Consider the following 16,121-nt stretch of genomic DNA (forward strand, 5'->3'; position numbering starts at 1 on the left):
CTCGTTGGATCAGCTATTTCTGCGCTTTTGGTGTTTCAGAGACTTCCTGAGCTGGAGTGTTCCAGTTGGTGAGATCGTTGCATTTGGGGAGTCGGACAGTTAAGTTTTGGGATGATTTGGCGAGGTGTGTGTGCTTGAGCGCTGCCCTTTCCTGCAACATGTCAGCATCGTGAGTCTACAAATGTGGGTGACGCAAAGGAAATATTCAAATTTAGGCTATCTAAGCCCTTCACATTATCTAGGAAAAAGCTGTACTTTGCTCCTAGATCCCTCTCACCACCTTCAAGAACCTTTTTGACAGCAGCTACAGCGCAGCTTGAGAAGGCTAGAATATTTACGGGAGGTGAAAGATGCCACAAACCTTTTGCTGGGAGACTGTTTGGCTGAATGAATATTCCATGATTCACCTCTCCCTAGGTGATGTCACCTACCCTAGTGGAGACAAATGAGTGTGGTAGGGTCAGCTACCTGGGAGGTGAGAGCTGGGAGGACACACCCTTTTCTGTATGTGACAGAAGTTTAAAATATATCTGTGAGAGAGGATTCTGTACTTATCTCTTCTATCTTTTCTCTGTACTTTTATTCCTTTTCTTTTTTCTTATTTTGTGTGATTAGTTTGTCTTTTATTGTGAAAACTGTTAATAAAGCTTTATCAAAATAAAAATAAACATGCAGCCCGTAATTGCCCAACTCTAGCACAGAGCCTGTAGACTCGTTTTTCCCACCAGCAGTGGCACCACAATCCTCAGCCACAAATATGAACAAAACGATGGACTAAGGTTGCTGCATGATGGTCCAGGCAGAGAGTCTAAATTGCATTTCATGTGTCTCAGAGAGTAAATTAAGTCAGGGCTCACCTTGGATTGCATTTGCACCCTGAGGCAAAGCATTGGTTAGACTGGGCAGGTCATTTCCATGGTTCCCATCTTCCCAGGGACAAACATCAACACTGTTCCATTTCTTCAGCTGTTTCAGCCAACTGGCCTTTTGTTCCACCTTGCAATGAGGATTTAAGACTATGCACATCCAAAGAGCACCTATTAAATGACACAGAAAATGCAGTGGGGCCAGTTACCTTAAATTTTAGGGAAAGCATAGCAAGCTTTATATGGATGCCAAAGGTACGCGGCAAAACCACATTAGCCAATCTGCCACCTCAGTGTCACAAGCACATGCACGATGCTGTTCCAGTCTCTTAAAGGCAACATGACAAAAATAATTGTATGAAAACTAACAACAAACTCACATTGAAATGCCAATTTTTTGGGGGGGAGGGAGACACAAAACAGCAATCTCTCTCTCAAGACTTGCTGAAAAGCAAGTCAACTTCCCACATAAAATTTTAAATGTATATATTCGGGAAGTGTGACAATACTAAGTTTCCAACCTACACAAATATCAACTTAAACCTGTTCATTTATATTCATTAACAAAAATTAAACACTGCTTACTCAACAGAAGACCTCTAAGTAATTCATCAAGAACAATCTGAAATATTATTTATTTATTTACCCACACACACACACCAGCTAATAAATAAATAAAAACAAGTTAACACAAAACTTTAAATACAAATAAAATCTGCAATTTTCAAACAATTATTCAAAATAAAAGTACATGCAAAAACTGAGTGCCTGGGTAGACTCGCTGAAACAATTTAATCTATATGCTAATGCAAATCCAAATCTTCTGCTGCCCGCACTTGCATAGCCAAAACTACACCACCCAGAAAGAAGTTATTAGCAGACATGAGGTAACCCTAAGGTTCACATAAGTACAAAATAAATCTTTAGAAAAAATTCTAAAGGAGATAAACCTTGAAACCAGCCTAATAAAATAAAATAAAATAAAATAAATGTTATTATTTCTGCCCCATACACTCTGGGCAACTTCCAACAAATATAAAAGCATAATAAAACATCAAACATGAAAGATTTCCCTATACTGGGCTGCCTTTAGGTGTCTTCTAAAAGTTGTGTATTTCTTTATCTCCTTGACATCTGAATGGAGGGCATTCCATGGGGTGGGAGCCACTACCGAAAAGGCCCTCTTCTTGGTTCCCTGTAACTTCACTTCTTGCACTGAGGGAACTGCCATAATAACTCAATGACACAGGAAGGAGGTTGTGAGACAAAGTGTTCAGGTGCTTGCCTGAACACAGGAAGCTGAATTTGTTGGGTGGGATGGGGAGGAAGTACACCTGCAAGCCCTGCCCCACCCGCTCAATCCCCTTCTTTACGTTCAGCATCCGATTTCTACTTGTGTCCCCTTCAATGCAAGCAGAACCCTCTTCAGCGTGACTGGAGGTCATGATGAACCAGGATCTCCAATCAGAAAAGGCTTTCTACTCGCATTCAAGCAGAAAATCCCCCCTGAAATGATGTTCAGCACAGGGATGGTTGGGCAGGGTGACACCGGCAAGGACATTGAAGACCTGCCCATGGATTCAGCAAATGCCCAACACATCTTGAGTGGGGAACAGCTTTCAACCACTTGGGAGGGGCAATGGAATCACATGATTTGAAAGGGAGGAGGAAGGAAACACAGACCGTGTACACACACACACACACACAGGTACCTCGGGTTAAGTACTTAATTCGTTCCGGAGGTCTGTACTTAACCTGAAACTGTTCTTAACCTGAAGCACCACTTTAGCTAATGGGGCCTCCTGCTGCTGCCACGCTGCCGGAGCATGATTTCTGTTCTTATCCTGAAGCAAAGTTCTTAACCTGAAGCACTATTTCTGGGTTAGCGGAGTCTGTAACCTGAAGCGTATGTAATCCGAGGTACCACTGTATGTATGTGTGTGTGTGTGTGTGTGTGTGTGTGTATATATATATATATATATATATATATATATATATATATATGCTGAATAAATCATCTCATTGTTTGGGTAGGTCATTCCATGGATCACACTAAGAATTGCCAGTAGACAAGGATGAAATCCCAGACTGCAATGTACCTGGGACTGAGCAGCACGATTTCTATTTTCTTGCGCCAAAGGGGGAAAAGGCCCCAAATGGAGGGGGAAAACCCATCAGACGTCCAAGAGGACTAAGCATACTGGCAGGGACAGGAGAGCAGAATGGAGGGGGCAGAAGGGGAACAGAAGCACTGCACACTAACATTTTGTTGTGGAATCTTTCCCATCCTTATCTTTATTCTGCTTTAGCACCACAAGCTGGGCTACTCTTCTTTATGACATGAGGGGAGAATTCCCAGTTCCATTTTTACTTTTAGCAGTAGTGGTTGCCCTTTCTTTCCAAGAATAGAAAGAGGCTTCGTAATTATTCCTGCAATTATGCACGAGAAACTCTCCTTCGTAAGAATTTACAGATCTAATTTTCTGCTGACATTTAACTCTGAACCAATGAAGAAGCTACGTCCCTGACACTGCATGCCAGGAGAGGCATGAATAAATCACGAACTGCCAGAACATTTTTAAATATAAAGATACTGCTTTTAAAATCAGCTGTCTTATTGCTGTTGCAGACTCCTGACAAGCAGAGTGAAGACATCTACAAGTACTATTTAGCAACACTTCATTTGTTCATCAAGGAAGAGTTTTTACACACTTCGAAGACCTGCAGAATTTGCTAAAAATGAATGACAGCCTTTCAGAGAGGGAGATGCAGCAGCCAAATGTGACTAACAAAGAATGCAAATGTGTGTCTGCAACAAAGGTTGCTATATTATGCTGATCCTCAAAAGCAATTCAGGTCCAAAGGGAGGTGGTACAGTATATTCTCAACATTGTGAAGGGATGCTAGCAGCTTGTAACATCCTTCTTTATATGCTTTAGGTTACAAAATGTACACCTTGTGCTTCCCACAATATGTGTTAAGCTTAGATCAAGCATAGGCAAATTCTGGCCCTGTTTGGGACTACAATTCCCATCATCCCTAGCTAACAGGACCAGTGGTCATGGATGATGGGAACTGTAGTTCCAAACATCTGGAGGGCCGGAGTTTGCCTATGCCTGGCTTAGATGTTTGCCAAGCAGGGAGATTCCCTGCCTCTTAGTAGACTTGAACCTCTGAGCACCATTTGTCCAAGACATGGTGTATTAAATCATTTTTAAACACCCTCCATGATTCTAAGAGGCCTTGCCAGAGTCACTAGGATGCCAAGTCAGGAAGTACCCAGGAGTAAGGCAGGGGATTAACATACACACAACACAGAGGAATTCAGAAACATCAAAATCTACTTTGTTCACAGTAGCCAGTCCCAAGAGACATATTAAGTTTGAAGTAGTTCTTTTGAAATCTGGCTATAGTAGTGCATTCTACCAATTTAAAGATCATTCGGTTCTTGGGAGCTGGTGGGCATCTGATAACAGCATTGCAATAGTGGAGAGAAAGCACAATCAGCTCATAGGTTCCATGTACTCTCACTCAACTAATGATAATTAGCAATCAACCCCAATGCCGCAGTCATTTCCAGTGAGGGGGTCTCTCCCCCTCTCCAATTGACTAATTTCTGATTTTGCTGGGAATTTGACAGGATCTGAGTCCAGTCTCCAAGCACTCCTTTTGGGTTTTCTTTTTAAAAGTTTATTGTTTTCATATAATCATGAACCACAAAACATGCAACTTGGTGAACAGTTTTTTACATAAAACCTCGTCCTCCCCACTCACACACAACCACAAATTTGAAGGAAAAACATCAGCCTTAGGTAACATACGTATTAGTTGAGCGTATTCCTCCAAAATCCCCTCTTTTCAAAGCTGTTCTCAATTTCAAAACTGCCAGATCCATTACAGTAAAATCAGAAGCCCAGAATTTTGTCCCCAGTTTGAATTTGGGGATACAAGGTCTTTGAAGGTAGATGTCTAGATTTTGCCCCTTACCAGCAATGCAACTCAACCTACTATGAAATTTTCCCAGCAGAGAGGCGAACACACATAAACCAATATGTAAATTTCATATTTCCCTGAAGATAATTGGAAGACGCATCATGCTGCGACTGCAATTTGGTATTAATTCCACACAAGGCAAAGGGTATTAAAACTGTCACATCTTAGTGAGGTATTGTCAGTTCTAGTTCCACAATCATCCTCTTGACCTGAATAAGAGGTGGCTCCGCCGTATCAGACCTCTAGCTCCAACACAGACATTACAAAGACCTTTCAGACAGTGTTTTATCATCCATCAGGTAAAAGAAGAAGAACGAGATGAGAGACTGAAGTTTCTCCTTGCATCAGTATTTAACCTAATAAATACAAGGTGGCATTATTAAAGTGCTAAGTTATACTAATGGTAGGCGCTACTAACTGCTTCTCAGCATGCAGCAGCCTCATAAGGAACCAAGGAAGCACACAGACAATTGCTCATTTGAGATTAATACTTGCTTCCTACAAATCTGGTGAAACTTCAATTGTTAAAAAAAGGGGGGAGAGAGTGCACGAGTGAGATGACATTTTTGTAAATGGATGCCCTGTCTTTCCATCCAAGGGCAGCCAAGGATATGAACTACGTAGAATCAAAACGACATTCATATCAAGAGTCCTAGACAAAAACACATGCTTAATAACAAACAAACCAATGCCAGACAGCAGATAAAATACCATATAAAATTAAGTATTTATTTTTTTTAAAAAAAACAACCCTGCTGTAACCTTGAAAAAGGTAGTGAAGGGACATTAAAGAGGGCACAGCATGGTTAAATCACTGGGAAGTAATGATATAACCTTGGCACAGCTCAGTGTTTGAAACTCCGATTGTTCTAGGCACATTTTGCAACAGGGAATTTCATTAGTGTGAGCAGTTTCTGAGCTCTGGGCACAGTACTGCACCTAAGATTTCAGATTAAAACTACAGAGTGGAAGGAAAGGAGGAGTCCTTTCTTCCTCCCCACTTCCAGCTACTCTCTGAAGACTGGAGAAGAGACCCTCTTAAGAATATTGGGAGGGGGCAGGGGAAGGACTAGACCATGTGAAAAATGAACCTAATATTTCAGCTGTAGTTAATTCATTTTCAACTTTGTATTCTTGTTATTAAAAAAGTAAGCCTAGACACACACGTTGTTGCACCCATAACCTAGGTGTAAGGCGCCATTTAGCTTCTCGCTTTCATATCTCAGTTTCTAACACTGGCACAGCTACTCCAATCCATAAGTACCAAGAAGGCTGGTTTATAAATCGGTGGGCAGGGAGAAGCGTTATTGCTGTGCAACATGGAACATGAGCTAGTCAACGTGCATCCTGTGATTTCAGCACAAAAGTAGAAAAAGCACAGAAAACATGGGGTGGAAAAATCGGCTTGCTGTTTATTTTTAAATGCCTAGCCCTTATGGCTGCAAAAGTATGTTTGACAACCCTAGTGGACAATGGCTGGTGAAATCTCAGAATCCCAACAGGAAGCTAAATAAAGTTTCCAGTGGTCTGAGTGGCAGTGCTTAAATTACTCACACACACTGCATAATTCAGTCAAGTCAGACTTTAGTTTTTCTTGAAGCAGAAAAGTTTGTTTTTGTAGGAATACAGGAAGCTGCCTTATACTGAACCAGACCCACAGGAGAACCTGGGAGGGGGAGTGCAAATCTTCTCAAGATTCATAACAATAATAATTTCCTTATTTACACTCCGCCCACCAGGCTCAGTTTCCCCAGCCACTCTGGGAGGCTTCCAGCACAATGAAAACATAATAGAAGGTCAAACATTAAAAACTTCCAGATACAGAATGAGAATCTACTAGGCCTGTGGATCTTTGTGATCCACCATGCCAAATCCAGCCCATCAGTTGCATGGTGGCTCAACAGAGACTCAATAAGTCCCCTGGATTTGCTGCCTGCATAAGGGAGAGCGGCTGTCAGGCACCTTGAAGGTCACTGTAAGTGGCTGTGTTAGTTAGGCTTCACATTTGTGGAGGCCTGAAATATACACTCAGCTATTTGCAACAGGAGTTCAGCCAACCAGATTACCAGACCCGTAAACTTAGACCTTGTTTAACTACCCGTTATAAGCCCTATTCAGACTTCCTTCACACGGAGGCAAGACACATGGAAGTGGGCAGCAGCTATAATGCTGGCTCTGCTTCCTCCCACAAGGGGGGAAAAAATCTGAAAGCAGGAGCAGAAAACCAACCATAAAACTGCAAAAAAAAAAAAAAAGCATTAACAGCAGGCAAAGAAGTGGAAAAGATACCAGGTGCTTGAAGTGATATTTGTTTCTGGCCCAACATGTTTTGGAACAAATCCTTCATCGGGGGCATATTTCCAGCAGCAATTCTCACCAAATGCACATAGTTTGCTGCTGCTGCTTCTTTTTTGCCTGCCCTCTTTGCATATGCACTTTTAACGTGATGTTTACAAAGGAAGACAGGAACTACTGGCTTACATAAGTGGAGATCCCATGCAATGAGAGGTCCCAACTGCATGAAATGCCTACATGTGTGGAGTTGTAGGCAAGCATGCAGCCCTTTGCAGATGTCTCTACGCTCAGGATGTCAAATAGCCAGTGGTATGGTCTCACTTCACCTTCCCGACATATTCCGTCTCTTCCTGGGGAAGCCCCCAATAGGGTTAGAGAGGTTATCTTCTCTAAACCATAAAAGGAGGGCCCACACAGAAGCCTCAGTTTCTCACCTATAACACGGGGCGAAAACAAAGTGTTGAAGCGCTTGGAAGATTAACAGATTATTCAGTTTTAAGGATTTGTAGGGTACAGAACATCCCAGATGCTTCCCTTATAAAATAAGTACAAGGATCAAGAGTCCATATATGCAATACTTGTGTTGTGCATTAAACAATACACTGCCACACATCAGAAGCTTTTGATGATAAGTATATCCAGTGAATACATGTGAGCCCACATGTTACTGGGATATGCAAATACGGTAGGTTTTATGCTAATATTTCACTATGCAATACTAACTTTCCTCTCTTGACAGTGTTATGTCTTCAATGAAACTCACCAGGATTAACTATAACAAAAGCTTACAAGACAGTGTCAACCCTTGATTTCAAACTGGTTCGGAGAGTCATGTCTTCACTGACACCCAAACAGTAATACTGCACCATAGCTCTGACAAAAAACTGGGGTGGGGTGGGGTGAAGAAGTATGCAAGTTTGTGACCCTGGTTTCTTAATGGCTTACTAGCAATGTTGCAGCTGAAACAGATCAGATTTATATATTTCAGACTAAGAAAGTATTACCAAACAAACAAGATGCATGCTAAAAAAAAATTCCTTCCAGTAGCACCTTAGAGACCAACTAAGTTACTGGTATGAGCTTTCGTGTGCATGCACACTTCTTCAGATACTTGGACTTCCATTTCATGCAGCTCAACGTGGTGCCTTCCATAGTTCTAGTTACAGGTAGGTAGCCGTGTCGAAACAAAATAAAAAAAATTCCTTCCAGTAGCACCTTAGAGACCAACTAAGTTTGTTACTGGTATGAGCTTTCATGTGCATGCACACCTCTTCATATACATGCTGTTATCACAGTTTCACTAGAAGACAAGGCAGGCTGTTGAATCACCATGCAAGGTATCTTTCGATCTAACCTAACCACCAAACCCTCCCTCCCATAAAAAGCAAGTGCCCCCAACTGCTATCAAAATAAGCTCTGTCCATTCAATCTAATGTCTACCAGAAGTCACAGGCCCCACTGGAGAACAATCTAATTAAACCAGTGCCATCATGAACAAAGAATACACACTCAGCATGTCTCTGCTGCACTTTCCATGGTAAATCTTGTGAATTTGAGCATGCGCTATTGAGGCGGTGGCTATTTTTATTCATAAACATACACCCTCAGTGGAATCTGGTTTTCCGACAGAGCACTCAGTGAAGAACTTGCAATGGCTGCTTTGGTTCTTGGAGTACAGGATGCTTCCTTTTGCTCTAATTCATTCTATTACTGAATTAAACTTTGATGTATTGGTCTTGACAAGTGCTTCATGCTGATTGTATTGTGTATGATAGTATAATCACTCCCCATGCATTTCACACTAGCTGGCTGATTAATGCAATAGATTACCTGCAGCACTGATGGCAAGGGGGAATTATGGCCCTTCTGCAAGCTACATTCTGTACATGGTGGTGTAGGGTGGGTGTAACAAAGGAACACAGCACAGAGGCTTCCTTAAAGCTCTGCTTCCATTCAAAGAAGGATTTACATCTCAAGGTTGGTTTCGATGTCAACAGAGAAAGGGGGCTAGTCGCAGTATTTTAGGCACAGCTCTGCCAATAACCCCACATCTCTATATAACATAGATTGAATACAAATTCCTGTCTCCATGTTCACTTCCACCAAACGCAACATGCCACACTTATACTTCTAGTGCAAGGAATACTTCTTGTAGAACTGCTCTGATCACTTGGCAACTGATGTGGCAAACCTAGGGATGTGATGCTCCAGGTGAAGCTGTTTTCCAAATCAAGTCAATATTATTGCCATCTAAGTCTTGCCAGGGACACAGGTGGCGCTGTGGGTTAAACCACAGAGCCTAGGACTTGCCAATCAGAAGGTCAGCGGTTCGAATCCCCACGGCGGGGTGAGCTCCCGTTGCTCGGTCCCTGCTCCTGCCAACCTAGCAGTTCGAAAGCACGTCAAAGTGCAAGTAGATAAATAGGTACCGCTGTGGTGGGAAGGTAAACGGTGTTTCTGTGCGCTGCTCTGGTTCGCCAGAAGCAGCTTCGTCATGCTGGCCACATGACCCGGAAGCTGTACGCTGGCTCCCTCGGCCAATAAAGCAAGATGAGCGCCACAACCCCAGAGTCGGTCACGACTGGACCTAATGGTCAGGGGTCCCTTTACCTTTAAGTCTTGCCCAGAAGGTCACACTCATAAAATTACTAGTGCTAGGTGAAGACTACAAGCAAACTCACGCATAGCAATCCAAATCCCCAATCTGTGGTGCTAAGGAGACAGAGGTGCATCTCCACCTGGGCCCACTGGCAGGAGAGCTCTGATTTTGTGGAGCTCCTTAAAGTACCTGTCCAAATTGCAGGAAGGTGGAAGCTACTGCTGTTGGCATCACGGGTGGCAACCAGCAAAACACCCCTCTGAATGGAAATGTGGAGCAAGGAAGGTCTCTGGCTAAGCTAAGGAACTTAAAGGGGTAGAAAAGAATTTCCAGTATGTTTCCACTCTAGGTCCTGACCAGACCTACCTAGCTTCAGCAAGGCTCCTTCCAGGACCTCTACAATGAAAAGAGCCAAAATACATATCACACACACAACCACCCGCCCTGTAACAACTTCCTAAAATATTTAAATTAGGTGTGGAAAGTCTTCAGGTGTTTCTGGTGAAGAGTAAGTAGATGCTACCAAGTTTCAGTTTCTATTGCTCTGCATCAGTATAACCAGCGAAAAGTACTGTATGTTTATTTCCATGTCTTGTAAACTGGTTAGGTTAAAAAAAGAAAATCATTCTGAATAATTTCTCCCACTTGCCAAGATTAAATGGGGACTATTTTGGAAGTGCAATTAAATGCCATTTAAGTACACAAATACACATGAGAGGTGCTCCAAAAGTTTGATTGTGCAGTACAGTTTGATGCTCTCAGTCCTTTGGACTATTTTAATCTCATCTTTAAGTTTTCATAATATGCATTTAGTACCGGTAACACCACCACTTATGACGTGCTCTGGTTTGGAATACCAAGCTATACAGCATGCTTAAAATATGAACCTGCATTATAACAAAATACCATCTGGTAAGGAATCAGCTGAAGTCTTGCTAGACAAGACACATGTGCTGGAGGCCCCTTTCACATGCTATGTGTGCAAGTACGTACAACAATATTCCCACCACTCATTTAGGTTTTATCAATTGCAACATGTTACTTTCCCAAGGCAGACATGGGGTACTGACAAGTTGCTCCAAGGTTTTCAGTAATATTTGTGTCTTCCTCTGAAGCAGGTGTTGGCTTGCTTCAGACTATACTGGAAACCCCTGTTTCCCCTCATGTGAATGTAACGTGGCCAGCCTTAGGCTTGTGCACTCATCTCCTCTCCTGCTCCCTCATGTGTGAGAGGAACAGACTGAAGGCCTTTGCTTTTGAATGGCAGTTCTTCATCAGAACACACCACAGTTTTGAATCTGAGCATAACCAGGAAGAGTAAAACCAGGATCACAATATACCATAATTCCAAGTTTGGATGCAAACTGTGGTCACTAGTTTAGAAGTCAAAGCTTTTGGACTGCTCCCATGTGAAGTGAGAGGGGTGACTGCATGAGGCTTGACAAAATACATCCAACAATATTAACTTTTCCCAATATAATAATAATAATAAACAATAATTTTATTATTATTTGTACCCCGCCGATCTGACTCGGTTGCCCCAGTCACTCTGGGCAGCTTCCAGCATAAGATTTTAGGAAAGTGTTTCTTTCTGCAGGAACTCCAAGAGAACTGAAGAACTGAGGCAGCAACTCCCACAGGATATCAGCAATGTCTCCTATATTTAACGGGGAAAATCAATGAGCAATTGCTGCAAGGAGAATGCCAATCTGATGGAACACTGATTTGAGAACACTGCTGAGCAGTAAAAATAAAATAAACTACTTGTGAAACTTGGGGAAACTGTGGTTATTTTGTAGCATAAAAGGCCAAAACTCAACCAAGTGAATAACGGCAAAGGAAAGCTAAGAATCTTTCACAAACTAGTTTATAATTCATTTCTGCCTCAGATAAGCATAGGCATGCTCTGAACATCTCTCAGTCATTCATTACAACAGCCATTTGATTCTGGATCCATACTTTTATTTTTTAAAAGCTTTTCTTGTTGATACACATGTCCAAGAGGAGGGGGAGAATAAAATGTTTGTTTTGAAATACAATACTTGTGTGATGCTTCCTCACTCTTAAAATAAGAGGAAGGCTAGAAGAGATAATGAAAATCAGAGATCACACACACACATAAATATCTGATCCTGTAATCTAAGTGTTGACAAGTTGTTGGGCTCCATCACTCCACCAAGCATAGATATTCCTCTTACAGATTCTTCTGCTTGACTGCTCTCAACAGATAAAGCATCAGAGATTTAATTTAACAGTTTCAGCTTTATTAAGCTGTCACAAGAGCAGCCCCACTTTGATAACAGTAGCTCCACCAATTATGGCTTGGTTTAGGGTTGACAAGTATAATGATTTATCCGTGGCACATGAGAAGCAATAAAAGATTGTTCTGCATTACAACTTTTTTCAAAAAAAAAATGTGGACACTTTTTTTCATTTAATTTGTCACTTAGCTTTTGCTAAGAGGACATTTAAATTGCCATTAAAAGGCAAATGGGGCTTTTAGTTTAAAAACGTAACACCCCCCCCCCCCAATATTTAAATGATCGGTAATAGTGCAGCGTTCAAGTGGGGAGCGCTTTTGTCTCTCGGCGGATCTCGATGGCAACTTGTGACATTTGTATTCAGGCCCTGTATTATCCATGTGGCTAAAGGGCTTCCAATTTCATATCACAGCCAGGAGCCTGCAGAAAACATCAATTAACTTGCAGATCCCATTTGCTGACAAAACTCAGCCTCTTCTCTGTGTCTAGCATCTGACAGTCCTCAGCATTTAATTCCAAAGCACAGCCCTGCAGCAATGTGATCCATACGCAGGGGTGCAAAGTCAAATCTCTCCCAACCCCCAAATAAACAAAATGTTTTTCATTTGGTCAGCCCAAAAACTACTCAGCCCTAATTTTCTGACAAATGACTATTAGAGTTGTTGCAAATTTCAAGCTCCAGAGATGCAGTGAAAGGTCCCATACTCCACCCCCACCCCGGGAAGGGGAGAGACTGACCAGCTAACAGCCAGAAACAGGCACTAGAAAATAAGTAACATGCACACCACCCCTAATTCCCCCACTTTCGGGAAAAGAGTGATTCAGAATAGACCAAGTATAAAAAGAGGGACGCAGGTGGCGCTGTGGGTTAAACCACTGAGCCTAGGGCTTACCGATCGGAAGGTCAGCGGTTCGAATCCCCGTGACAGGGTGAGCTCCCGTTGCTCAGTCCCTGCTCCTGCCAACCTAGCAGTTCGGAAGCACGTCAAAGTGCAAGTAGATAAATAGGTACCGCTCCGGCGGCCACATGACCCGGAAGCTGTACGCCGGCTCTCTCGGCCAATAAAGCGAGATGAGTGCCGCAACCCCAGAGTCGGTCACGACTGGACCCAATGGTCAGGGGTCCCTTTACCTTTAAAAAGAGTTATCACTTCTTGATATTTTGGCTTCTTGCCAACTGACAGGTTGGCAATATGAGCTCAGTCTGCTTGCTCCAGTACAGTGGTACCTCGGGTTACATACGCTTCAGGTTACATACGCTTCAGGTTACAGACTCCGCTAACCCAGAAATAGTGCTTCAGGTTAAGAACTTTGCTTCAGGATGAGAACAGAAATCGGGCTCCGGCAGCGCGGCGGCAGCAGGAGGCCTCATTAGCTAAAGTAGTGCTTCAAGTTAAGAACAGTTTCAGGTTAAGAACGGACCTCCGGAATGAATTAAGTACTTAACCCGAGGTACCACTGTATAAGGATAGTTGTATAAACTGCTTTCCAAAACCATGTTCAGTCACAGCGTGGTCTTAAAAATATTTAGTTGGCACAGTGACTACATACACCAGGCAAAATCCTGCAAACAGTAAACTTACTGTTAAAACTCTGAATCAATCCTAATTGAATCTTAGGTGTGAACAACTACGGTATTTGTAATTACAGATGTGGTCAAATGTTTGCTTTGTAAGGGAGAGCTGACCCATATCACAGTCTATTGTGTAAATGTGTGATGTCAATTCTGGAAAATGTGGATTTCAAAATAATCACCACCACTTCCCCTTGGTTAGTTTTCGCTTGTTTGATGCATCTTTCAAATGTAAATGAACATCTCTTGCAAAACAAGGACACTTTCCCTTATCTTAATGGGCCATCCTGTCAGCTAGACCTTTTTGGCCTTAGAAAGGATCCTAACTGGGGAAGTCCTTTGTAGTCACTATTAGCATATTAAGTGAAGTGTAGTAGTCAAAGGAAGTACTGTCTGCTTCCCCACCTGAATTTGGGATTCTTGCTAGTGTTGGGTAGATCTCAATTAGCATCTAAAGTTAGCTCAGCCTTCCAGAAAAGTTCTAGAAAGGAAATCCCTCTTTTTAAAAAGCATCCTCATTAAAAGGTAGCTTGCTCCAGATTAGGGGGGAAAAACATTAGCCGAGGAATTTCTTTCCATCTGTCAGCTGAAGATATACTTCTCAAAGCCAAAGTTAAGACTCTAGTTTTGGCCTGTGAACCATACAGGTATGAGCCTGGTTATAGATGTAAACTTTCCTTTTTGCTGTCTGGAAGACACCAAAGAGCATTGACAATTTTAGCAATCTGTACTTATCACAACGAAAACTTTTGTTTTAAAAAGCTGGAGGGTGATATATGTAGTGGGTTCAGGGAGAAGGGTGGGAAGGCTTTAGAAGTGCCTAGAGTAATCAGATCTTTTCCAAGGAGAAGCCCTCCTCAGGAACTCTTCTGAGGGCAGCTGTCACTTTGAAGCCGGATAGTCTAACATCTAGGAACTGGTGGCAGCTAAATTGAACTGAGGCACAGCCTGGAAGAGTAACTTTTAATGGAATGCACATGTCCTTGTGCAAGAGGGGTTAAGTAAACCTTCTCAGATGAGCCTTTCCATTGCACTGGCTCACAAACAGGATAACTAAAATATAATCGATGCACTCTCTCTCTCTATATATATAGATATATATAATCAGCAAAACAAACAAACTTCTGCAAACTTCCTACTGAATTTAAGGAAAGTTTGTGCTAGCTTTTCCAAATCTGATTGGAAAATCACTTGTAGCTTAATGGTGAACTTTGGACACAATGGAGATGTAAAAGATTTGGATTAACATAAAAGATGCAAGAGGAAATTATTAACCAGGGTAAGGGGAGAAGTCCAAGAGATTCCTTGGAATCTTGTTTTTATGTTGTATGTTTGATATATGGCTAAAATTTTAATCTGAAAAACCAAAGTATTATTATTATTATTATTATTATTATTATTATTAAGCTTTTTCCAAATCTGACTTGCTTCCAAACTGGGCTAAAGAAGAATTAGTTAACATTGGATGAATACTTCATTTGCCACCTGGTCTTCTCCTTACCTCTGGGTTGCTATTGGCAATGTTTAGTGGGATTTCAAGCTGCGGGTTCACTTCAGCCCTTGAGGTATGTGTGATCAGTGCACTCTGCCACCCTAGTAACTGAAACAGGCTCCCCCCTTCCCCGCCCCGCATGCACTTACTGCATGGACTTGAATTGACAATTTCAAATTCAGGGGTAACAGGCAATTTTATGGGAGGACTAGCCCTATACTAAATTATTAAAACTGTGTTTGCTTAGGCTTTGATTAAGTGTGCATTACTCAGCTGAGCATCTAGGACTGCTGTGGGAAAACTGTAGCTGGCCAGTGGGCTGGATCCTGACATCCCCCAAGCCCCTGTGGCCACTCTGATAGAAGTCATGGACTGGTTGAATGCAGAGGAATGGTGGGAGGAACCAGCTGGGGAACCTGCAAGGGAAGAAGGCTCAGAGTCCAACACTGTGTTTCTTCAGTTTTTGGAAAATGAGAAACACACTGACCAAACAACCTTTATCGCTTAAGGACAGACACTTCAACTGACCCTGGCACAACCTTTCTTTTCAGATGGGAATGTAAACCACATAATAAGGGAACAGCTATATTGAGGGCTGTGTATCTGGACAACTATTTTGAGGATTGCATTTACAGATTTGAGAGATGATTTTGGGCATGATTACATTAAATTAATATACAGATTGTCCAACTGAGCTTTGTCGCACTCATACCCAGGCCCTTACCAGCTTCAGGCAATTCTGCCACATAGGACACAGAAGGAAGGAGAAACATAGCTGGCTATCATCTGCTACTGGCCAGAGCTTCAGACCCCAAGTGACCTCATGTAGTTATAAACTAACACTAGAGATAAGATGGAAGTCCACAACACAACTGGAGCAGTACTCCCAGCACAAACTGAAACAGCCCTATTTGGTAGAAGTGGAGCCAGCGCAGAATGGTATGTTCTACTCCTAACCTACACAAGCAGTCCAGAAGGCCACCGTGGTTGATGGCACTGAAAACCATCAAGAGAATCCAATAGGATTCCCTACTATTCTACA

The 16,121-nt window shown here is 42.2% G+C and overlaps 1 protein-coding gene across 2 annotated transcripts in view; it reads right to left on the reverse strand.

Moving 5' to 3' along the window:
• The window catches only part of ZSWIM6 (zinc finger SWIM-type containing 6), a 94,129-nt gene that overhangs the window by 22,197 nt on the left and 55,811 nt on the right, over positions 1-16,121 (reverse strand). For both annotated transcript variants that reach the window (XM_081929572.1, XM_081929571.1), the window contains exon 5: positions 858-1,037. In XM_081929572.1, the coding sequence (XP_081785698.1) occupies positions 858-1,037 (180 nt within the window). The remainder of the gene's footprint in view (positions 1-857; positions 1,038-16,121) is intronic.

The sequence above is a fragment of the Podarcis melisellensis genome (assembly GCF_964234715.1).
Source record: "Podarcis melisellensis genome assembly, chromosome: 11".
Classification (NCBI taxonomy): domain Eukaryota; kingdom Metazoa; phylum Chordata; class Lepidosauria; order Squamata; family Lacertidae; genus Podarcis; species Podarcis melisellensis.